Here is a 24,193-nt window from a genome sequence, read left to right as displayed (position 1 = left end):
GGTGGGTTGGAACAAATGATGCAACTGCGAATTCCAGACCTGTTTTTTGAACTGGCTGATGGAGGACCAAAATTGTATTATCTGTACGTGTTGTCTGAGTTGTGGTTACTCTTGTAATTGCAGTTGACATAGCAAAAGTCTCCGAGTGAGGGAAAGTGGCCAATTTTAACACAGTTTTTTACTACAGCCTTTCACTCAAGAGGTATTCACAGACTTAAATAAAACCAAGACTGTTTCAGAGCTAGTGAGTGTTTGTAATAGTTTATCAACAAATTTTCTTTACGGTTTGCCTCTGCTTTCTGGGCAGGAGGCTAGTCGCTCAAGAGAAACACTCTACAGTTTAAGAACTTCGCTTTTGTTAGGTTTAAAGTTTAGCAGCCAGGATGGGAGAGGAAGAGAGACTCTGAACAGTCGCCATACATCTTTGCTGTTTTTTCAGTTCTCTTTGGAATTCTAGATTATTTTACCAGGGTTTGTCTAGGAATGTTGAAGCTGTCACTGAGACAGGGGGAAATCTAAAGGATGGTTTCTGCTAATGTTTGTATTACATCTTGGTATTTACATTTTCTAAACCTTCCAGTTCTTACCAGAATTGCCAGAGGAAAAAAGTTTGGATAGTTTTCACAGCTGTTCTTCAGCATTTTCCAGACTAAAATCTGAACATAGCATGCTGATTTATGAGTCACTTTGGATCTGTGTCTTAAAACAGCTACAGCCTGCCTCTTTGTTTTTTAGCTTTCCTTCTTTTTGCTGAATTAGCAGCTATAAAGGCCCCAATGGGAATTGATTAAGAAGCTGCTGCTGGATTTGCATTTTAAAATTTTGAATTAAGTTTCAGGCATTTCCAAGAAAGACCATATTGATTGCCCCTAAATGGCACACATGGAGCTGATCCCTAACATACACATTTATAAAACGTCCGAAGAGCTGTTTCTTCACCACTTCACTTTGTTGAGATTATTTGTGAATCTTATTGCTGATAACAGCATCCTTCATGGTGAGCAATTCCTTGGACAAACACAGAAACATAGGCTTGGAAGACCTTATTTAGTACAGCTTAGTACCATTCTGCAAACCAAGGATTGTTAAAAGTTGAAATCGTGGAATACTTTGGTGCCTTAGGCATATGTTGATTGTCATGCTTTCTGACTTTCCCTCCTCCTATAAGCTATCACTTAAAAGTGCCTTTGCTTTAACTAACTGAAGTTTATCGATATTTCTGAAACCAGGTTAACTGTGGTTTGCCTTAATCACAGTTTTGGGAAATAAGCAGAGTTCAAACCTTGGTTCTTCTGATCATGACTTGCTACACTAAACCATAGTTTGAAGACTAACCAGATCCCCACATACCAACAAACCATCGTTAGTTGAAACTGGAAGCAAATGCTCTCCTCCTTGTTAATGCAGTAGAGAAGGGAGATGGAAAACATACAACACCCTTCTGTTTATCTGATGTACCTCCCCCCAAAATGTCAATCCCTCCCTCAATCAGACTCAGGTGTCGACTCTAGATAAATATTTATTTCTGTTTATTTGTGAACTGAAAATAATGTTAACTGATGAGTTTAAATTCTGCATTTATACACTAAAGCAGCAAGAATTGCTATCTTTTAGCAGAGGGTTGTTAAAATGTCCTTTAAGTTTATGTTATACACACTTGGTTCTCATAATTTGTCAGAGAGAGTGCATTGGGGAATTCTGTTTTGAAAGCAAAACTGCACCAGAAGTTTCGTGTTCAGAAGCTTCTCCCTCAAGAAGGTCTTCCTTTGCAGGAAAAAGCTTCCAAGCCAGCAGTCCACTATGTGTCTTCTGTGGTGAGAAGAGTGTGGAAGCTGCACTTTTGAGTTTGTACCAACACCATGGCATTTTAAAATGTGCTCTGCTTTCAAAAGTGCACTTGAAATGCTTGAATCCAGCCGCCTTATAAGTTTCAAAGTGCTACTAGTAAGCTTAAACCACTGTAGAGATTTTTCTTTCCATGTACTGTGGTTTAAGGGAAGGGCAAAGAGGGAGGAGGCAATTGGGAGTGGAAAATGTGTTTCCACCACTTTTGTGATTCCAGCTTCTGCTCCTAAATTATAAGGAGGAGGTCTGTTCACATTATTTTTCTACGGGTTTAAGGAATTGTATTTGCTGCTCCTGCCCTTTTGAAAAGACAAATGTACACACTTAAAAACCTATTACATCAGGGGAGAAGCTGATTTCAGAAAGGATTATATCATTATTTTAGCTCCCATCCTGTTTCTAGCAGTTTTGCAGGAATGCTCATCTCTTCAAAAGAGTCATCTTCTCCTTGATGATTCTAGATAGTGTAAAAATTTGCTATAAATAGAAGACCTATTAAAGTGCCGGTAATTGTTTGATTTGAGCTGTTGAGCAATAAAGGCGCGTTGTAATTTTTTTGGGATGGGAGTCATAATTTTCCGAATCAGGTTTAAGAAAACCTTAAGGGCTTTGGAGGGATATTTGCATCTATCCCCCCCCCCTTTAAAGCAGCACAGTGCATGGAAAATCTGTGGATATCGGCAGTGTCAGAAAACACAAATTTAGTCTGAAACATAATGCAAGTTGTTATGCTTATGGTTGCCTTGATGGACTCCAGATGGATGGTGAGCTTGAGCTCTGAGTGAAAGTGTCTGGCTCCAGTTTGGTGATCAGGCACAGCAGTGGTTGTAATTGCAGGATTTTTATAGTTTAAAGGCTCTGCCAGATTTCTCTCTCCCCCCCCCTTCCTCGCCCCAATGTTATAACTACAGCAGAACAAATCCACTCATGTCTGATACTGTCTGGTAGGTCCTAAGGCAAACAAGCATGTTTTAAATAAATTTTCATAGGGTGTCTCACCCCCCCCCATCCTGCTTTTTTACTTTTTAGGTGAACTGAAGAAAGGCAGGTTGTTGGAAACAGCACTTTTTTGCAGTAGGATTTTGAAAGCTCTTTGTTGAAGTAATTGCTGATTCTTGTCTAATGCAGGATGAACAGTAATGTATTAGACTTTTAACAGCCATGACTTCATAGCATTTTGGCTGTGGCTTTGCATAGTTCTTCTAATCCCTGTGAGCCAAGGCCAAATATTCCAGCTGAGGCGCAAAGGCAGGAGAAAGGCCTCTCTCTGTGTTAAAGTGAGCTTAATTCAGATCACCGTTTCAGTCTTGTTGAATTAGTTGGCCTACATCTCTTCAGTTCCGTCAAGGGTGCCCTGGAAGGACTTATGCCTCCATCCATTATGGCTGATGCACATGAGGAAGCGGACTTAGGATGCTGCAGGATGGACACATCTGTGGCAGATGGGGCTGTTTCGTTCAGCTTTGCATTCGAAATGTTGATGCCTTGAGGCTGGAGTGTTTATCCAGGCCTGTTTCCCACTACTCACATATGGCTCGCATTAACATTTTTATGTGTGAGAATTAATGGTGCAAAGACACGTGAACACAGGAGAGGAGAGGTTTCCGTACCACCCAGCCGTCAATATACCTAGACTTTGCAAATTTAGACTTACCAGGTGAAAGCCATAAATTGAGCAACAGCTTTATGTTGGATTTGCCAGATGTCGCTAGACTGTAACAACAGTCTTTGGCCCCCTAGACTTCCATGGTGGTGGTGGTGGGGAGTTTGGCTCATATACTGAATAGGAGATGTAGAACTGTGGTGGTGTTTTATTGGCAATTAATTGAACCAACTTAAGTGGATGCAAAAGTATCTTCCTGTGGGCCTTCAACACTCCCCAGTCAGCCAGCCAGGATGGCCAGTGATTGTGGATGATGGGACTTGTAGCCCTGAAACTTTGGGCAAGTCGCCAGTTCCTCCCCCCTGGATCAGATGGTGGAGAATAAAAAGGGACTGGTAAGGGATGATGGGAGTTGCAGTCCAACAGCATAGGGAGAGCCACAAGTTCCTCACACCTGCCTTAGAAGAACAACAACATGGTTATCTGTAGATGGAGGGGAGAGGCACAACAAAACCAGTGTGCATTTTATGTGTTATATTTCAATATATGATCCAGTTTCCTTCTGTGCAAGCTACTTGCTTGTTCTCTTTGAAATGTACCTGATATTGGTGAAAGTTGATGCAAGAGCTTTTCTTCTTCTTTTATCCTTGTAGAGATCTGAGCCACAATAAATTGTCTTCAATCAAGCCTAGTTCCTTGAGTCGCCTTGGTAAACTACGAGAAATGTAAGTGGCTGCATGTTCTTCTGTTTGACTATAATATGCATGGTGTAAGATACATTCCTTTAAATGATTTTGAGTGGTGGTATTCATAGTGATGCATGGGCACAAAATTATACAATGTGAAATGAAGCTATAACTTAGTGGGGGGGGAGCGTTTCAGAGGGTATCTATGTAAGTCAGTGTTGCTATAGGTTGTCCCCACTTCCCTTTGGGGGAGGGGCTACTTTAAGTTAGTGCGATGGGTTAAAATGGTCAAGGGGAAATCAGAAAATACCAATCGGCTCTTGTTTCTGTGTCAGCTGACTTGTGTTTTTTTTTTTTTAATGTTGGCAGAAAACTAAACAGTAATGAATTTGAAGCCATACCAAATTTGGGACCTGTTTCAGCAAACATCACTCTCCTGACTCTGTAAGTTGATTTAAAAAAATGTTTTTATTCATATTTGAGAACAGTGGCCATATTGACACATAATGTTTAACCATGATTTAACACTATGCAGAAAAGATAGAATGAGCTCGAGTGAATGAAACCTTGAATATGCACACTTCCCTCTCCTTTCTGGACCACTAGGAGAAGCACTTCAGTACAGCTTAATTTCACTTTCTAGGATTCATAACAAGTGAAACTCAATACTGCAGAAGTCCTTCTAGTTGCGTGGGAGGAGAGGGGAGGGTTGGGTGTGCTTGGGCTCATTCTGATTTGTGCATGTAGAGCTAAACTGTGGTTTAGCATTGTGTGCAAGCCAGGTCTACACTTGTATAGTCTGTGACTGGGAGTCAACATTCTGACTTTGTGTAAGTTAGCTTCCTATGCTGCTGCTTGCCTGGAGTTGGTTGCTGGCTTTTGTAGAGCGGCTTCTTCCAAAAATATGTAATTGATAGAGATTATGGGAAACATGCAGACTTCAGTCCAACAGAACATATGGATCTGCATACATGGAGCACTTTTTTTTAAAAAAAAAGTCTGAACTCCCACCAGTTGAATTGAGTGTTTGAACAGAGCACCTCTTTGTCAAGACTTTTACCTTTTTCTAATGATCCATATTTTTGTTTTGAAAATTCTAGGTCTGTATATTTAGCTAGAAATTAAGAAAAGCAGAATTGAACATCCAATTTTGAATATTGATCACAGTAATTTCCCTTTTCTCAAGAATTTGGCAACTTTCCAACTCATAACCTTTGGCTCCTGTGAAATGGAATGTTTGTAAGAACTTCTCAGTCTAAGTTTTCTGACCCTTAGTCAGTAAAAAATGTTGTTCTCTGTGTGATTTGGAGGTGCCATTCGATTGCTTCACGGTTGTCTCGTTTTTTTTCCTAACAGTGAAAATCTGCACTTAAGTACAAGTTGCACGGTGTCTGTTGGTAGAGGACGCTAAAGGGTTAAAATAATATGGTAAATTTTGGGAAGCCGTTCAGTTAATGAAAGTGATCAGTATTCAATTGCTTACATCTGGTGACTTATTATCCTGCTGTTTTTACTCTGAGCCTAGGTCAGCTAAGTCAGCTGGTTGCAGCCGCTGTGTCTGCTCTGCTCCTATTTGAGAAAGAGCTGAATGACATTTGATATTGGTGTGGCTTTCTTATAGATTAAGCTGGGTGGAGGAGAGAACTGAAAAGGAAAGGCAGATGGTTTATGGGGGAAAAGAAGAAGAAGTGGAGAGCTGGTCCATAAAATTAACAGCAGCCTATTACTATAGAATTCCATAGGTGAAATATCAACTTGAGGCGTAAAAGTTTGGTTTCTAAGGTCTCCACCCCTACCGTTCAGCCTGAGCTGTTGTGCAAGTTAATCAAGATTTTTAAGATCAATTCACTCGTTTATTTTTGACTATGTTAAGGTCCTCATGTAGTGTCTTTACCTTACCATTTTCATGCACAGAATCTTTTTTTTATTTTTAAAAAAGCTCCCTTGTGAATGAAGGACTTACAAATTGCCATACCATGAAATCTTATCACATGGGCTCTGAAGAACAAGGCTAGATCTTCTATATTCCCGAAAGAGCGTCTCCCAACCCCATTGTTCAGCCTGGACACTGAGGTCCAAGGGCTTTCTGGCAGTTCCCCTCATTGTGAGAAGTGAGGTTACAGGGAACCAGGCAGAGAGCGTTCTCAGTAGTGGCGCCTGCCCTGTGGAACGCCCTCCCATCAGACGTCAACGAGATAAATGACTATACAACTTTTAGAAGACATCTGAAGACAGCTCTGTATATGGAAGTTTTTAATGTTTGACGTTTTGATTTGTTGGAAGCCATCAGAGTGGCTGGGGCAACACAGTCAGATGGGTGGTTGGCGGTTCGAATCTCTGCGACGGGGTGAGCTCCTGTTGCTTGGTCCCTGCTCCTGCCAACCTAGCAGTTCGAAAGCATGTCAAAGTGCAAGTAGATAAATAGGTACCACTCCAGTGGGAAGGTAAATGGTGTTTCTGTGCACTGCTCTGGTTTCGTCAGAAGTGGCTTAGTCATGCTGGCCACATGACCCGGAAGCTGTATGCCGGCTCCCTCGGCCAATAAAGCGAGATGAGAGCCGCAACCCCAGAGTCGGTCACAACTGGACCTAATGGTCAGGGGTCCCTTTACCTTTATTATTATTATTATTATTATTATTATTATTCATCTCTGCTAGTGGAAGCTGCTCCATTAGTGCAACTGGGACATTGCCCCACCAACCTCAATCTGCCCTTAGCAAGGCCTCAAATATTTGCCTCATTATTTATGACCAATCCAGTGAATAGCATTGCCTATTGCCTTCCTTCCCAGAGTTGTCCTTGCACCAGAACACCACAAGGAGGAAGATGAGGGACAAAACTTGAATTGCTTGGTTCTGCCTTTCATTTGTTCTGGCTCCATCCATTGTTGGTTTCCCTGTTTTCCACCCTACCATGTCTCAATCAGCACCAGCCACCACGGCTTTCTGTTGTGTCCTCTACTTTTTACATTCCAAGGAACTGTAACTGCAGCTCAGGAAAACCTAAAAATATTCCTCTGCAGCTGTGAAAAGACTTCAAAAGTCAAGTCTCACAATCTTGAACTTGTGAGTTTATGTTAGTTTGGCCAGCCAGCCAAATATAAAGATCTTTATTTGATTTTGGTTGTGTGTATGGTGTTTCTTTTCCTTATAAAATAAAAGTACACATTTCTTTTAAGGTGCTTCCTGAAAAGATGTGGAATTGTTATGCGGCACAGTTGCGCTGCTTGAGAAGAGGTGTCTTGTTACCATTGTCCTTTGAAACTCACACAGTGCCTCTGAATGGCCTCCGAAGGCTTCTGATTATGCTCAGCAGAACTCGGCTGAGGTTACAAGTGTATGTACCATCCACCTCCTGACCTCTGCAGAGAATGACTGGAATTAGAAATAGTAGCAATTTATTATGGCTGCTTTGACATGAAAGCCACCTTTAGGTCAGCACAGCATGGGCCCAACTTTGGGATGAGCACAAAATAAAATAAAGGCAAAGGACAGGGATAAGGTGGCAGTTGAGTATGTAATCAGGGATGTTCGCTCTACATTCTTCAAGCTAACTGTTCCCCGCCACACACAGGCACACAAAACCCCCTGCAAAGCAGAATCGACCCTGTGGCCTGCCAGGATGAAGCTGTTTCTCCCAGAGCTCACAGCTTGGAATGTGCAAGAATGGCTGAGGTTGTGATCCTGCACCTGCTTACCTGGGAGTAAGAATTGTTGTAATTGACGGTGCTTACTATTGAGTAGACATGTATGGGATTGTACCGTGAAATTCCTGCCACCACAGAACTTAAATTTTCCATACCCAAGTTGGTATCTAGCAAGTTGGAAGTGATTTTGAGGTTGTGCACTTTGGAAGAGACATCTTATGAATCAGTGTGGCTGAATTATGGCAATGTCCCCCCCCCACACACACTTTCAAAGGCTGACTTCTGTTGAAGGAAGATCTATAGAGAGCTTTTATGAAAAGCTTTTTCTCGTGTGTGTGTGTGTGTTACTGCTAGCCTTTTTTTCCTGCATAGGGGTCAGATCTGTTTCTAAGTGGTGATGTATGTGTGCTTACATGTGCACAAATGACATAGGAAGTGTGCAAATATTATCTGTATGTCACCTAAAGGCATCTACTAATACTTCTGCTGCCCATTCAGATTCTTAAACGTTCCATTGTCCCTCTTTGAATCAGTGATGAGTAACCCTTGTATATGTTTGAGGCTTTAAGTTTTTACCTTGTGTGCCTAGGAATTTCTGCAGTGAATTGTACTCGGCACGTATTGTCTGCTGTTTTGAGCGAATGTTTTATGCTCCAGATTTTTTTTTAAAAAAACAAGACAATCTTAGGGTATGTTAACAGAAGCAGTATCATTGAGATTGCAGGTTCTTTCTATTCTGCATTGGTCAATCTGTGTTCTTTTTGGCTACTACATAAACAGGAGTGTGTCCAGAGGACTAGGGTGGCATGGGGGTACAGTGGTGCCTCGCAAGACGAAAAAAATTCGTTCCGCGAGTCTTTTCGTCTTGCGATGTTTTTCGTCTTGCGAAGCACGGTCCGTCGCAACTGCGCCTCTTCAAGCGGCTTTAAAAAAAAAGCGCAATATGTTTTCGTCTTGCGATGCAAGCCCATAGGGAAATTCGTCTAGCGAAGCAACGCAAAACCGAAAAACCCTTTTGTCTAGCGAGTTTTTCATCTTGCGAGGCATTCGTCTTGCGGGGCACCACTGTATGTAAACTAAATCCTATGAAGAACTGTTGAAAAAGCTGGGTCTGGAGAAGGGAAGATTTAAGAGAGAGGTGACAGTGGTGTTTGAATAGTAGAAGATGGAACAGACTTGTTCTTTCTTGCTCCAGAGAACAAAACTGGAACCAGTGAGTGGCAATTGCAGGAGAACAGATTTTGGCTAAATATTAGGTGAGGCTTCCTCAGACTGCTTCAGGAATTTCTGAGATCTTCTTTGCTATGGATATTTAAGAAGAGGATGGGTGGCCGTCTGGCAGAGATGCTATAGAAACATCCTGCATTGCAGATAGAGGAAGGGGGCTTGACTAAATGGTCTCTTTCCCAACTCCACGATTCTGCAAAAATAGATGCTGGTGATTTTTCAAATAAAAATTAAAATGGCAAATGGCTTTTCTGCTTATCAAATGACAAAGCCGACCCCCACTTACTTGAGGGGAGGCCACACTGAATTCTTCTGTGAGTTGTCTTCTGGATTGCCCAACCACCAATTCACAAGAGACCTTTGTTAGGCAAAAATATCCCCAGCTACCGGTTCCCAGAGCTGGGCATTTGTGTAGATCAGGGGTCGGCAAGCTTACTGGACGATGGGCCGGTCTACGCTCTGTCCATTGGAGGGTGGGCCAGAGCGTGTGCACACACGCTATTTCTGGTGCTCCTCTGACCTGGATGTGTGCTGGAAATGGTGCATGCGCACGGGTGCTTCTCCGTCCCACACGTGTGCACACATGTTATTTCCAGCACACATCTGGGTCGGAAGAGTGCCCATATGCATGCACACAGGCGCCATCAAAGCGGAAGTCGGTCCCCACGCTGGTAAGAGCAGGGGGTGGCAGGGGTTGTCATGGGCCAGATAGACGAGCCCACGGGCTTTAGGTTGCCAACCCCTGGGGTAGATAATCAGTGCAGTTATTTGGCAGTGCGGGTGCCCTCTTTTAGGGAGTTTTTGGGGGGAATGCTGAAAAGTGAGCATTACTTTCAAAGCAGAGTACCCACATCTTCTGTTTGACTGGTACTTGTGGATATGTCTTCTCTTAGACCTCATGGGGGAATTTTAAAGGAAATACTAATGTGTTGCCTTGCTTGACTTAAAATTTAGCCATAAAAGATTTTGGTTCAGCACAGTCCCATTCATTTTTATGCACTCAACTATTGACAAATGAGCATTTAAATACTTTTTTTATCATCCTTATTAAAAACTGTTTTGGAAGAAATTAGCACAGAATGAATGCAGTCCCCCACACCCTCCAGTATTGGGGATTCTGGATTTAAACTGCTATAAATGGTTGTGCTGACAATCAATAGCCATATTCTGTATCCCTAAACACAGATATTTAAAATATTTGCTTATTTGCATTCCTTAAATATTTGAAGGACCACATACAGTGAACACAGGGTTCTCTTAAAACATGTGTTACTAGCATACAACACAGTATTGCAGTCTTTGAGACTTGAGTGATGAGAGTTTGGGATGAATGACCTGGATTGACAGCATCTTTCACAGGTGTCTGATCACCTGTTCCCCACAAAAAAACCCACAACCCCCACAATGAAAGAGAATTGAGTCTTCCATCCCAAACTTGCTATTAGAGTCAACATTTTTGAGATTTATTGATTTATTTTAAATGTGTGTATACACACACACACACACACAGTTGTACCTTGGAAGTCCAACGGAATCCATTCCAGAAGTCCGTTTGACTTCCAAAACGTTCAAAAACCAAAGTGTGGCTTCTGATTGGACGTTTGGCTTCCCAAAAACGTTTGCCCTCCGGAACACTCACTTTCGGGTTTGCGGTGTTTGGGAGCCAAAACGTTCGAGAACTAAGCTGTTCGAAAACCAAGGTACGACTGTATCGCCTTTTTCCTATGACCTCCCAAGGCAGGTTACAGCAATAAATAGGCTAAACAATAAAAAATAGTGAAACAAAATACACTATCCGAAACACAGTTAAACACAGTCTGTCTCTTGTCTGAGATCTAGGCAAGACTGATACGGTTGCCCTAATGTTGAACAATGTCGGTGCCAGTTGGAACTCTAGGGTAAGCACATTGCACAAATTGGATGCTGTTCCTATAAAGGCCTTTCAACAAGTAACAGACCTCTCTCTCTCTCTCTCTCTCTCTCTCTCTCTCTCTCTCTCTCTCTCACACACACACACACACACACACACACACACACACATATCCCTACAACTCCCCTTAAAGCTGGGAGATCTAACAGTAGATCTCAAATCATGGTGGACAGGTTAAAATGCATGGGTTGTCACTGTTTGAATAACTGGGCCTCAAGTCATTTTGGGTTTCATATGTCAAGACCCAAACCCTGAATTGGGGTCAATAGTTGATGCCAACCAATGTGGATCTTTGAAGCCTGCTGTTATATGATCCCTAGGTGCCAGACCCAGTAAGACTTGGTCAGTACCATTTTACACTGCCTGCAACTTTCAAACCACCTTCAAGGGCAGACCCATGTAGAGTGCATTGTAATAGTCTAAACAATGGCACCTGTGTCCTAGCTTGACTTGCTTGTACCTTGACATTCCCATGAGTATCTTAAGGATGATGAATGCACACAGTGTTTTCCCAGACGAGGTTCTGTTCCAGAGAAAGAGAGAGCTTCTATGAAACTCTTTAATTCACTTTGCCGCCAGAGATCAGGGCATCCTAAAGAAAACTATAGAAGCACCCGCTGCATGTGGATTTTCTTTGGCTGTTGCCTGGAATAACAGGCTAGTTTTTCATAATAGATAACATTTTGAACTCAGTGTTGTCCCGTTCTTGGAACAGATATGTAGAATTGTCCTTTGACCTCCTTCTTGCCTAGTGTGTGTATGTGTATATGTGTGTGTGTGTATACCTTTTCTGTGGCAGTGTTGCCTTGAGCAGAATATTAGCCCCATAGCAAATATGCTCAGGCGTAGAACTTGCTGCAGTAGGATTCTCAGGGGTGCAAAGCATTGGGCAACTAGCAGTACTGTGTAACCATTTTCTCATTTTAAGCAGCGCAGGTTATCAGTCTGTACTAGTGATCTGGCCAAACCGCAACAACTGCTCCTAATCTCACCCTGGCGTGTGTGCCCATTAGCACCTTTCCACAAATTCTGACTGAGCCAGATAAATGCTGCTCCGATCAATGCCTGTGTGTGACCTTCCGTGTGTGTGCTGCCCTGTCAATTGGCATGGAAGCAAATTGACCGCTCTGCTCAAAACTACATGGCTTGTATCAACCCAGTCCGACTAGTGGCCTTTTCAATTGGGAGGAAGGTAAATACAGGCTGGGAATTGAACTGAGTGAGCTTTTATAACTGCTCCTCGAAATGGGTGGAGCATTGGGCTGCCTGCCATCGTTGTGTCAGATTTTCCCATTCCCAGAGCACGTTTGGCTTATTTTGGAAAGCAGACGGACTTCTTTTTTGTCTCCATATCTGGCAGCCTCTCTTTCTTCCTTTCTCTGCTACTAATCCCTCCGATGAGTTGGAGCAGGATAGGAGAGCAGCTGGCACCTTTCTAGCTTGACTCTGGGGCAAGACTGCCATTACCGGCGTGGCATATGTTCTAATAAGAAAAATCCAGGATACCCCAAACAATGTGCTGAGAAGCGCTGGAGTCTGTGGCCTGCATCAGTTAGGGAAATGAAGCTAATTTGCACATGCATCTGTTGCATAATTCTGTTTCTACCGCTCTCAGGTCTGTGTTGGGCAGTAAAACCCCATCCTGCCCTCACCACCTGCATTCCATTCTATATTGCTGCAAACAGACATACTGGTAAATTTCTTGCATGCAGAAATTCCGTGTCCGGTACTTAATTCTGCACTTGTGAAGTGTGACCACAGATTCTGCACATTACACTCCTTTCTCTGCGCAGAAGCAGGCTCTCCCTCTCTCCATTCTGTACTTTTGCACTTGAATGGAAGTCTCTGAATTGGGGGAAAGGCACTTTTTGTGAATGTGGACAAGCTTGACTTCTGCTCTGTAGGCTTCCTTTGGTCCTGTAGTTGAGAAGTAGATGTGAGATGAATGATGCTCACCTGGTTTCTGTTATACTTTGGCAATCTGAGGGACACTTCCTTTGTTTCATTAAAAGTGAAGGTCCATGACAATCTCCTTTGTAAGTGTGGTTTCAGTCCTAAGTTATGCTCTGATTTTTGATTTTTTAAAAAAAAAAATTCAGGAAAGGTTTCCCTGTCTGGACACAATAAATTTCTGAGAGTGGTGGAAGGAGAGGGGTTCTCTTGCCATTACCCCACCTGCTTTCAAAGCCATCCGCCATTAGAGATGCATGGAGGGTTCATAACACAGACAGCCTCTATGAGAATGGAATGCAATATGCCCCGGTGTCGTGATAAGAACTCTGGCAACTCCCAACCCATTAATCAACTCCTCAGCATTATGACTGAAGAAATCATGATTACAAATGGTGCAAATTTTAGAAGAGAAATGCTTTTTTGGTGGAGGTGTTATAAGATCATGTGTGGTGGGGGAAAAAGTGGATCGGGAGATGTTCCCTGCCTTCTCTTATAATACAGTGGTACCTCGGGTTACATACGCTTCAGGTTACATATGCTTCAGGTTACAGACTCCACTAACCCAGAAATAGTACCTCGGGTTAAGAACTTTGCTTCAGGATGAGAATAGAAATTGTGCTCCGGTGGCACGGCAGCAGCGGGAGGCCCCATTAGCTAAAGTGGTGCTTCAGGTTAAGAACATTTTCAGGTTAAGAACAGACCTCCGGTACGAATTAAGTACTTAACCCGAGGTACCACTGTATTAGAGTGGCGTGGAGGCAGGACAAGTGTGGAGCAGGGCGCTTGCAGGCTTTTTCAGTGGTGTTTCAGATATGCGCGATTTCACTGGTGCACACAGTGCCTCGGAACATAACTCCTGTGTAAATGGGGGCTTGCCTCTATATATCTATATCTATCTATCTATCTATCTATCTATCTATCTATCTATCTATATATGAAAATTTGTACCTTTTCAGTAATGCTGTATCTCATACAGTCCTACAGAGAAAGTGATGGAGTGTGCTTTGCCAAGAGCCTGGCAAGATCATCCTTCTGCCTTCTCCGTGCAGTTTGGCTGCTACTTCTCAAAGTTTAGTTGGAGGGCACCAGCAAATAAGTTTCACCCTTCAGCTTTGACACAGCCAACCAATATGTGAAGAATGATGGAAAGCCTTGCAGTACATCCAATAGGCTGTCATTTTCCGAGAGCATTTGACTTCTTGATTGTATTGGCTTTCATTCAGATCTGTGCTATATTTCACTATATAAGAGGGAGTCGTTGCCTTCTGTCTTGCAATGGTATGTGTGATTGACATTGTTGAGTAAATGGTAAAATAAACACTCCATTCTTCCATGTGCATACCAGTTATATTAATGGCGAGGCCAGTTTTCCCCTGCTTCTGGACACTTGACATGGAACCTGCTCTGCATTCTGATGTTCACACTCAGAGGTGCTTTCAGTGAGTGTGCTTTCCAATTCACTGCAAGAAGATGTCAACTCTCTGTGAGTTGCCCCACAAGGCATGGAGCTTTCTCTTCCGCTAAAGTAATTTCATAGAAGTTGCTGCGGATAGAGGAGCCCCATGTGTGGCCCTGTCCCTCCAAGGAGGTTTTTGCAAAAGGCTGTTTGATAGAATTGTTGGAGGCAGGAGCAAATCCCCATACACACTTATTTTCTGGTAATATGCTTCTCAGCGGCTTAGGCTACTTTAAATTATGTCTCTTTATTGTTGACTGCACATGAATCATAAGGATGAAAGTTTGTTATCTTTTGACAATATTCTCTAGGGGTGTGCACCAGCAACAAGATTTGACTTGTATCTATATCGGTAGCTTTGGGAAGCAGCCCAATCTGTTTTGGGGCTGCTCTCTGTCTTTCCATTTTGACTCATGCAGAACAGAATTAGATATGTTGAAAACAAAGTCGTTTACCCCCCCCCCATATACTATGACAGGGAATCTAAAAGTGGTTTATAACTTTTTGAAAAACTTTTCATAGGAGTGGATAAAATTTGCAAGCACAGCCTCCCCTTCAGAGTGGATGAAGCTTGCCAGATTGTAGGCAGATACATCTAGGAGCTTTCATGCAGCACAGCTTTAAAAGTAGTGTCTGTGTAGCTTTTTTAAAAAATTCTCTGCGAGATTTGGGTGTAACTTGCAGCCAGGGTCACCAATTCTGAGGTGACAAAGGTTGCTGAATTTCAGAATGAAATGGGCTCTTTTTGCTTTTAGGCTGCAAATGACTTGAATAACTATATATAGAATAAAAAGGCTACTGTAATCTGGTGCAATATGAAAAAGAAAACACCCTCATCTTCCACTTTATAACTCAGTGAAATAGAGCAATTTAGGTTTTTGTTGTTGTTGTTGTTGTTATTTGTGTATCTTAACACTGTGACCCAGAGATTTGGGGTTAAATACTGACACAAATGAATTTGATACAAGCTGCCAGCATTCATTAAGTCTGAAGTAATTACTGTGCTGTCATCTTCCTCACATGGTAGATTACCTTGAAGTGAGAGTATTTGTTTATTTTATTTATTTTGAAAATATATATATACCATACCCTTCAGTATGGCTCTTATTAGAGTAGCTAATAAAGAATGTAAAACATAAAAACAGATTTTAGAGTTGAGCTGTGCAGAAATATGCCTAAGTCAAACTTGGTTCAATGCAGCTTACTTCATAGGAACTTTAGCAGGGAGTTTGCAGCTCAGGCCTGCTAAACTTGGAGGTTAGTGCTACTGAAATCAGTAGGGCAAGTGAGATTCCCAACAGTGTTACGGATTTACGTATAAGCTAAACAAGCTATGGCTTAGGGCCCCACTCTCTTGGGGGACCCTAAAAATTTTAAAGGAAAAAAACCCTGTATGTACATTTCCAAAATATAAGATAAAAAACAAATAGAATAAAACCTACATACAGCCACAGTGTTTTGTGTTGTGTAGGCTCCTATGATGTAAGTAATGGGCCCCGCCTGCTAGCCTGCTCCCTAAAATATTACTGCTTTGCTCCTTTCTATATATATAGGGTGCCTACATTCTGCATGGACTGGTTGCATGGCAGCATGGGCAAATGGCTTTAGATACTTATTAGATCCATAAATTACCATATACATATGCTCAACACACAAAAACAGTGACAATTTGTTGTTGACAAAAGGACAGCTGGACATATAAAGGGCCCCATTACCTTCAGTAGCTTAGGGCCGCATCAAACCTAAATCCGGCCCTGGTTGCAGGTGGCATTCCCTGTCCTCCTTGGTCTTTCCTACTAGGCAACAGAGCTCATTGATGACATCTGAGACAAGGGAGCCATGCTAAATCAGTGGCACTCACTCAGCTGGTGATGGAGACAAGACTTGTTCTGCGGATAGCAGGCAACAGTTCCTACTGAGGTCCTCTGAGGCAAGGGAGTGGGACTGAGCAGCTAGAACCTGCTCAGCCTGTGATGGAGGCTGATAATGACCCACACATGGCGTATGTGTTTGCTATTGGTATAGAAGATCTTCATTCAAATTAGTGTGCACAGTATTTTTTCCTGCCAGAGGAGTAGCCTGCCTATCTGAACGCATGGCGTTTCTTCAGAACAATTAACCAGCAGTAAATTAACAACTCAAGATAGATAATATATTCTCACAATCAAAGCCGCTGTGTTTTGATGACTCTAGGACCCTTTTTTCCCCATTGAAAGGATTTACACCCTGGAGTAGGGTGTAAAACACAGGTGCTCATAAGAACAGAATTCTGTACCTGACAGATGTTCAGTGGCACTGTATTTTTTTGCTATGGGGGGGGGGAGTCAATTGGGCTTTTGGTGAAAGCATTTCCCCAACATTCTCTTTTTGCTGTTAACTGTGGGAAGTTTTTCTCTTCCTGGAGTACTGTATATCTTGAGAAGAGATACTCCTGCAAGGGTAGGGAAGCAACAAGGCTTTGGAAATAAGTCCACTATCAAATCTGATTTGTGATGTCTGGTTGACTTAGTTCATAGTACAAGGAAAGCAATGTGTTGCAAGGGCACCTCAAGCATGTCACGTGGCAACCTTTTAAATGCTTGAATTGTGTGTTACAGGCAGCACAGGAGTGGACACTTGTTTTAGGAATCCCACAGGTTCTAATAAGGCTCCAGGGCCTTACATTTAACATTTGTGTTGACCTTCTGATTGCTGTAGATAAGCTGGAGTCAACGAGTGGTTCAATAGGCAACATAGTACAATCTGTTGTGCAAGTTAATCACCAATTTAAAGGTCAATTCACTCATTTATTTTTGACTCTGTTAAGGTCCTCATGTAGTGTCTTTGCCTTTCCATTTTCATGCACAGAACCATTTTTGAATTTTAAAAAGCTCCCTTGTGAATGAATGACTTACAAATTGCCATATCATGAAATCTTAGCGTATCTTCTGTTCAGCCCAGATGCTGAGTTTCAGCTCCAAGGGCCTTCTGGAGGTTCCCTCTTCGCAAAAAAATATGGTTACAGAGAACCAGGCAGAGGGGCCTTCTTGGTAGCTGTGCCTGCCGTGTGGAGCACCCTCCTGTCAGATGTCAAACAGATAGACAACTATATGACTTTTGGAAGACATTTGAAGTTTTTAATGTTTGATGTTGTTCTGCATTTGACGTTTTAATTGGTTGGAAGCCACCCAAACTGGCTGGGGCAACCCAGTCAGATGGGTGGCATATAAATATAATTATTATCATCAGTGGGATTGCTTTAGATGGGATTCCTTCTTAAGTGCGTGTATAAATTAGACCTGTTTGTCACAGGCTGTTTAGGTCGTCTAATGCACTTGCTTCTGCATCCTGACTTCTTGCTACAGCTGGGAATGTGATGTGAATAGAGGTGTTGTATGAGAGGACCCGTTAAAACTGAGGTTGCTGTCCTACACTTCCTAGTCAGCAAGCCCCATTGAACGTAGCCGGACTTGCTCCTGAATAAACATGCACAAAGTTACGCTGTGAAAATGACGTAGCAGTGGCTCAGCATTTCAGCCCACTTGGCTTTTGTGCCCTGTCTACTTCTTATACAAGCCTGAGGGAGGACTGTGAGGTAATAGGATATTGTTTGTCGGAGTCTTATAGTGTGTACTAGACACCTATTGGTGGGCAAACAAAGCCTATGAACAAAGGGAGTTTTGCAATAAGAACGGTGATGAGTGAAACTAAACACCTGTGAGGCCATCTGTTGTGTGGGTTTAAGTATTTCGTGAAACACTTCATGCATACCTGGCTGTCTTCTTGCTCCTGAGTACTTTTGTGATACTCTCTCAAGGAGGGCAGGTACAGCTTCTGTGAGGTTTACTGTTTGCCAACGGTCATAAATGGGATGAAATGTATGCCTTGGTAATGAATGTCTGAGAAAGGCATGTAATACGGTTGGTAGTTATCTTGTGGTGGTAGAGTTAAGATAAGCAGACCATATAATGGCTATAATTTGATGGTTGCCGAAACTCTCTGCACGGTAGTGATAACTGCGTAGAGTATCCTCACGCCTTGAGGGCTTGGGTATTGCCATGTCTCTTGCACTTCCACGTGCCTCATCCAAAATGGGAATGTCGCCTCTGAACATTACAGAAGTTTAGAAGTGATCAGATTGTTGCACAATTAGAGTCACCACATGTTAATTTTTCAAGGGGACTTTGTGCTGTAAATAGCTGGGCGATTCCATCCTAACTTTTCTCTTGATACAAGATTTGCATGATGGAAGGCAGCTGCCTTGGGACACCTTTCTGTATAGAGTACACCATCATCATCATCATCATCATCATCATCATCATCATCATTTATTTATACCCCACCCATCCAGCTGGGTTTTCCCGGCCACTCTGGGTGGCTTCCAACAAAATATTAAAAACACAATAAAACACCAGACGTTAAAAACTTCCCTAAACAGGGTTTTCTTCAGATGTCTTCTAAAAGTCAGATAGTTGTTTATTTCTTTGACATCTGCTGGGAGAGTGTTCCACAGGGCAGGCGCCACTACCGAGAAGGCCCTCTGTCTGGTTCCCTGTAACTTTGCTTCTCGCAGTGAGGTAACCACCAGAAGGCCCTCAGAGCTGGACCTCAGTGTCCAGGCTGAACGATGGGAACATGATGTCTACCAGCTGTTGTGGATTACAACTGGGGCTGATGGAAGTTGTCCAAAACAGCTGGAGGGCACCAGGTACGGAAATAAGATGTTAGACTATTCTTGCCTGACAGACTTTGTCCTAGAAAAAACTGGAAGAGCCCCTTGCATTGGAAATAAGAAAGTGCCCAAGAGTTTGGCCATTGAGCTGACTGGCCCAGTTGGTTAATGATTGGCATTCTTTGACTTTCTATTTCAGTTGGAACCTGAAGAGTTCAACAACCATTTCCTCATCCTCATAACTTTGTTTTCCTATTATCCCCAGTGGGATATTGGAGATTGTCACAACCAACAGCAGTACATGAGAGTGTGGGTGGAGGGGCTGTGGTGCCATTGCTGTGAAACCAGAGCTTTCCCAACCTCACCCCATCTCAGAGAGCGTAGCACCCCTACTGCTGGAAGCGTGTAACTGCTACTGTGGTTCCCTTTGTGCACTGCAGTTGTGCTAGAGCATTGGTGCGAATGCATACTACTTTATATTTAAATAACCTTTTCTGAGGCTGAAAAGAATGCCCCCTCCAATAATTAATATTTTTCTTTCCCTTACAATACAAAGTTTGGCACAGTCACTTCAACCATCTAGGCTGTTTAAATTCTTTCTCAAATAATTTATTTAATCATGTGAGCTTATCTGATGTGGCACCTTGGTTACTTCTGGTGTTTGCTTATAAATTGTTTTGGGAGGGGACCAGATGACTAGTTGTGTTGTGTGGATATTGATCACTATGTACTATCATTGGTTATGAGCACTGGGCAAATCTCAGCAATTTCCAGGTTGCTCCTAGCTGCTATCTGTCTCCACCACCCCCCAAATTAAAAACACACACCCTAAAATATGCAGCATTTAATTATTCACCACCCGGTGGGTTGGAGATGAATATATGAACTACCCCCAGTGAAATGACGTTAGCACAAAAGTTCTGTGTTGCTTGATCTGTTGATGGTTGCTCACACGTTAGTCGTTCCTTGATGGCATGGTTTTGTGTGATGAATGTGCACATACAAGCTTGTCCCTTGTTTCATATATATAAACTTGGTTTCTCATTCCTTTGGGGTTTTTTTTTTGAGCCATAAGATATAACCTGAACTCCTTGTCAACCGGTGTGTTTTGAGAAGGTATAAAGTTGTATGTTCGCTGTGACACATATGGAAGTCACATTTCTCGCAGCTGTACAAGTGTTGCGAACGTGACCAGTGCTTTGGTCTTCTGGGCTAACTGGGGTGGGGAAAATAGGTGGGATCTCAGACCACAAGTCTAAAAGTATAAGCTTTTATAGCTGAAACTAGCAAAGCTGTTTTGATCAGATGTTTAAATTGCCATGTACTAGCAACTTGTTGTGATGGGCTTAAGGGTACGTGAGCCTTGAAAAAGAAATGGTGAACTTGAGACGAAGGTGGAGGCATGACCTATTGAATTACAGGCAAGGTTTCATTCTTGGAATCCACTTGGAATCAGGCCCAGGAATGAAAATTGTGGTAAAATGTTACTTGTTGGGGGGAGGCAGCAAACAAAGGACTGCAAACAGAGGGAGGAAGGAGCAGGTTCTGCAAGCTCTTGAATGTGGTTCACGGTAAAGCTGAATAATACGCCTGCATGTTCAATGTTTGGTCTGTGACAGAGCAAGTTGGAAGGGAAAATGGTAACAGAAAGCAAAGGCTGATCTGGGAGTACCAGGGTGTATGATGCATGCCAAATAGATGAGGTCACAGAAGTGTAAAGGATTGTGAAGGAAGTGAAGATTCTTCAATAAGGAATGACTATACGCTGTCTCCTGGTTTCAGGGGCAGTATGGCCATGAGGACCAGTTACTGAGACCAGCTTGTTGGTCCACCATGGGGAAAAGGACCAGCTTGATGGCCACCATGGGAAAAAGGATACTGGGCCAGACAGGCCTTTGATCTGGTCCACCAGGATTCCTCTTATTCTCATTTGAGCATCTCTCATCTGTGCTGAAGTTGGTGGAGGCAAAAAATATAGCTGAGGTCCACTTTGTAGTTTCTGCAGTTCTCTGGACATAGGCAGATGAAACATAGAAGCCCTGGAAGAGAGTCCGAGAGATGGCTCAGTTGGTTAGAGAGTGGTGCTGATAACTCCAAGGTTGCAGGTTTGATCCCCGTATGGGGCAGCTGAATATTCCTGCATTGCCGGTGGTTGGACTAAATGGTCCTTGGGGTCCCTTCCAACTCTGCAATTCATTCTATGATTCTCTTATGATTTGGATGAGAAAGGAGACAGCGGCAGTCTCTCCTGACATTTCCTCTTGCTTCTGCTGCTGCTTCCCTTCTCCAGGCACAAAGAGATCCAGTCATGCTTGGAGTCCTCCTTGTCAAAGGGCTAGGGCTGTTTGGCGTTTAAGAGAAGTGGAGGTGAAATATGTGAAATTAGTTGTTTGCACAATAGTGAGAGTCCCCTGCCAAGAGAAACAATCCAATAGAAGATGTTCAATGTCCTAAACCAGCGGTTTTCAACCTGTGGGTCCCCAGATGATGTTGGACTACAACTTCCATCATCCCTGAGCTCTGGCCTTGCTAGATGGGGTGATGGGAGTTGTAGTTCAACAACATCTGGGGACCCACAGGTTGAGAAAGGCTGTCCTAAACCAAATAGATTATTGGACCTTGGAATTTCTATTTCTTTAATCACTGTACAGTTGTACTTTGGTTTTCGAACAGCTTAGTTCTCAAATGTTTTGACTTCCGAACGCAGCAAACCCAGAAGTGACTGTTCAGGTTTTTGGTATACGAACATCTGAAGGGGCTTCCGTGACTTCTGATTGGCTGCAGGAGCTTCTTGCAGCCAATCAGAAGCCACAATTTGGTTTCCAAATGCTTTGGAAGTCGAACCGACTTCCGGAATGGATTCCATTTGACTTTCAAGGTATGACTTTACTTTTAAGGGGTTTTTTTTTAAAAAAAAAAAAAAGCATGTATACACTGTTTAATTGTTGAAATCTCTAAGCTTTAGAACAAAAATAATATACATTAAACAAAAAGTGGAACAAAAATATACATTAGAAACAAAAAAAGATACATTAAAATTATCAGTAAAAATCAGAAGTTAAAAACAAGTTGGCCTAAACAAAAATCCAAGTATAAATAAAATCAGTAGTTAAAAATATACAACACTGCCTCTCTCAATAAGATGCATAGGTAGACCCACAAATTTTCTGACATCAAATCTGAATGCCTGCCAAGCAAAACGTAATGCAATAAGAAGGGAGTTGATCTTTATCAAAAAGTGTGAGTAACCTATTAGGACCAACTACAAAAACTGCAGATTTTACTAGTACGGCTTGAAATGAGTGAACTCCCTGTTCTATCCCTACTCTGTTAAAGTGTGTGTGTGTGTGTGTATAGCAAATTTAATGAAGAGAAATAATAAGATTATTAAAAAATAAAGGAAAAGAAATAATATCTGCTACTGATAAATTACCAGCTCACATTAAGGATACAGTAACCATCAGCACATTCATAACAGTTGTGTGGTTTTAGTTTTGCTTTTAAGTATATATATATATATATATTCTGTTTTTTGCCACTCATCTTTCATGAAGTTTTTTCTGCCCTTTCTGCTTCATGGAACAATACAGAGGGCCTCATAGGACCTTGGACTTCAGGTTGCCCAACCCTGATTTAAAAGGTGTTTTAATTTGTTTTATTTATAGTATGTTAGGCAAATCGTTATTTTCCTCTCTACAAGCTCAAGGTAATGATAGACATCCTGTAAATGGTCACAACTGTTGATCATCTTTCTGAGATTTGATGTGATTTATAGCCATGATTGGCACATTCTTGTGTTTCAGATGTAATGCTATTTTTGAAACAAAAAGTATACAATTAAATCAGAGTATCTGGGGATTTGTGTCCGTCATTCAGACTCCTCTTCCTTTGCACTCACCAGTTGACTTCAGTTGATGCCCCTGGTTTCCCAGCTATATTCGGTACAGATCAGCCTTTCTCAGCCTGAATGTTGTTGTTGGACTACAGATCGCATCATCCCTGACCACTAGTCCTGCTAGTTTAGGGGTGATGGGAGTTGTAGCCCAACAGCATTGGAGGACCCAAGGCAGAGAAAGACAGGTGTAGATACTGTGAGCTCCATCAGCCATATCTGTGCCTGTTCCATTCACAATCTCCAACCCCCCACCTACAGCTCAACCAAATCACCCTGTCCATTCATAGGATGCCCACTAACAGGCATCATCGGTGTGAGACGGACAGTAGCAGAGCACAGTGGTTGCTGGGAAGCTGCCCTGTCCTGATAGTCTTGTCCTTGTACCTCAAGCTTCTTCCTCATTCTCTGATTCTGCTGTGATGGCTCAACAGTACTGACAGCCCAGTTTGTTGCCCCCTGTAGTTTGTAGCGCCACCTGTCGACACTTTTGCAAACTGCAGCATGACAACGCTCTTACATACTTGTTATATGTAAGGAGATATTCGAGGTCTGAGGAAACTTCAAAGTTTTGTTGGTGTTCCTGCTAATAAGAGACATTCAAATCTAATTTAATTCAGGTTAGTTTATGTGAGAGCTTGAATTTTCCTCATTTTTTCAGGGGATCCCCTCAAAACTGTCATCAAATTATAGGTTACCTCTGTGTCCGCAGATGCGTTCTGTAATTCACTGGAGGTTTTGTTGTAATCCTTTGCAAAACACATAAATAAATCATGATGACCCATATGGATCTCTGCATTGGATCAGTGTTTTTGTGGTTCTGGCAAGTTTTGGATTTGTGATTTACTCACATTTTTTAATGGTGCAGTCTACCAGCATAAGTTTTAATTTTATGTCCTTTTTTTTGGAGGGGAGGATATAGAAGTATGTGAATTTACTAAAATCCAGTTTCATTTTGCTGGATTTGACTTTTATTCAGGCCCCATGGAAAAAAGGGGGGGCAGAGAGCTTGCCTGTTGTGGGGTGGGAGAACCGAAGGGAGCAAAAGGGTTTTTGCCTGTGACATGCTCTCAAAACTCCGTGTGGGCCAGGGGGCCTACAAAGATTGAGGACCTCTGACTGAAGATATGATGTTCTTTAAGACAGTGTAACATTCAGTGCAGAGATGAGAAAGCTTTATCTTCAAGTGCATCTTTCAGATAACCAGCACCAAAAATGCTGGATGGTTTAATTACTTACTCTGCCTTTGAACTATATTGAGATGTAATTAAACTACTAATGTCTTGCCCGCTGTTAGTTAACAA

At 42.3% G+C, this 24,193-nt stretch overlaps 1 protein-coding gene across 1 annotated transcript in view; it reads left to right on the top strand.

Annotated features, from left to right (window-relative positions):
• The window catches only part of LRIG3 (leucine rich repeats and immunoglobulin like domains 3), a 55,671-nt gene that overhangs the window by 6,319 nt on the left and 25,159 nt on the right, over positions 1 to 24,193 (top strand). The window contains exons 2-3 of the mRNA XM_082239524.1: positions 4,102 to 4,173; positions 4,504 to 4,578. Coding sequence (XP_082095650.1) covers positions 4,102 to 4,173; positions 4,504 to 4,578 — 147 coding nt within the window. The remainder of the gene's footprint in view (positions 1 to 4,101; positions 4,174 to 4,503; positions 4,579 to 24,193) is intronic.

Source organism: Podarcis vaucheri (genome assembly GCF_965113315.1).
Source record: "Podarcis vaucheri genome assembly, chromosome: 10".
NCBI classification, from domain to species: domain Eukaryota; kingdom Metazoa; phylum Chordata; class Lepidosauria; order Squamata; family Lacertidae; genus Podarcis; species Podarcis vaucheri.
This window is presented reverse-complemented; position numbering and strand designations above follow the sequence as displayed.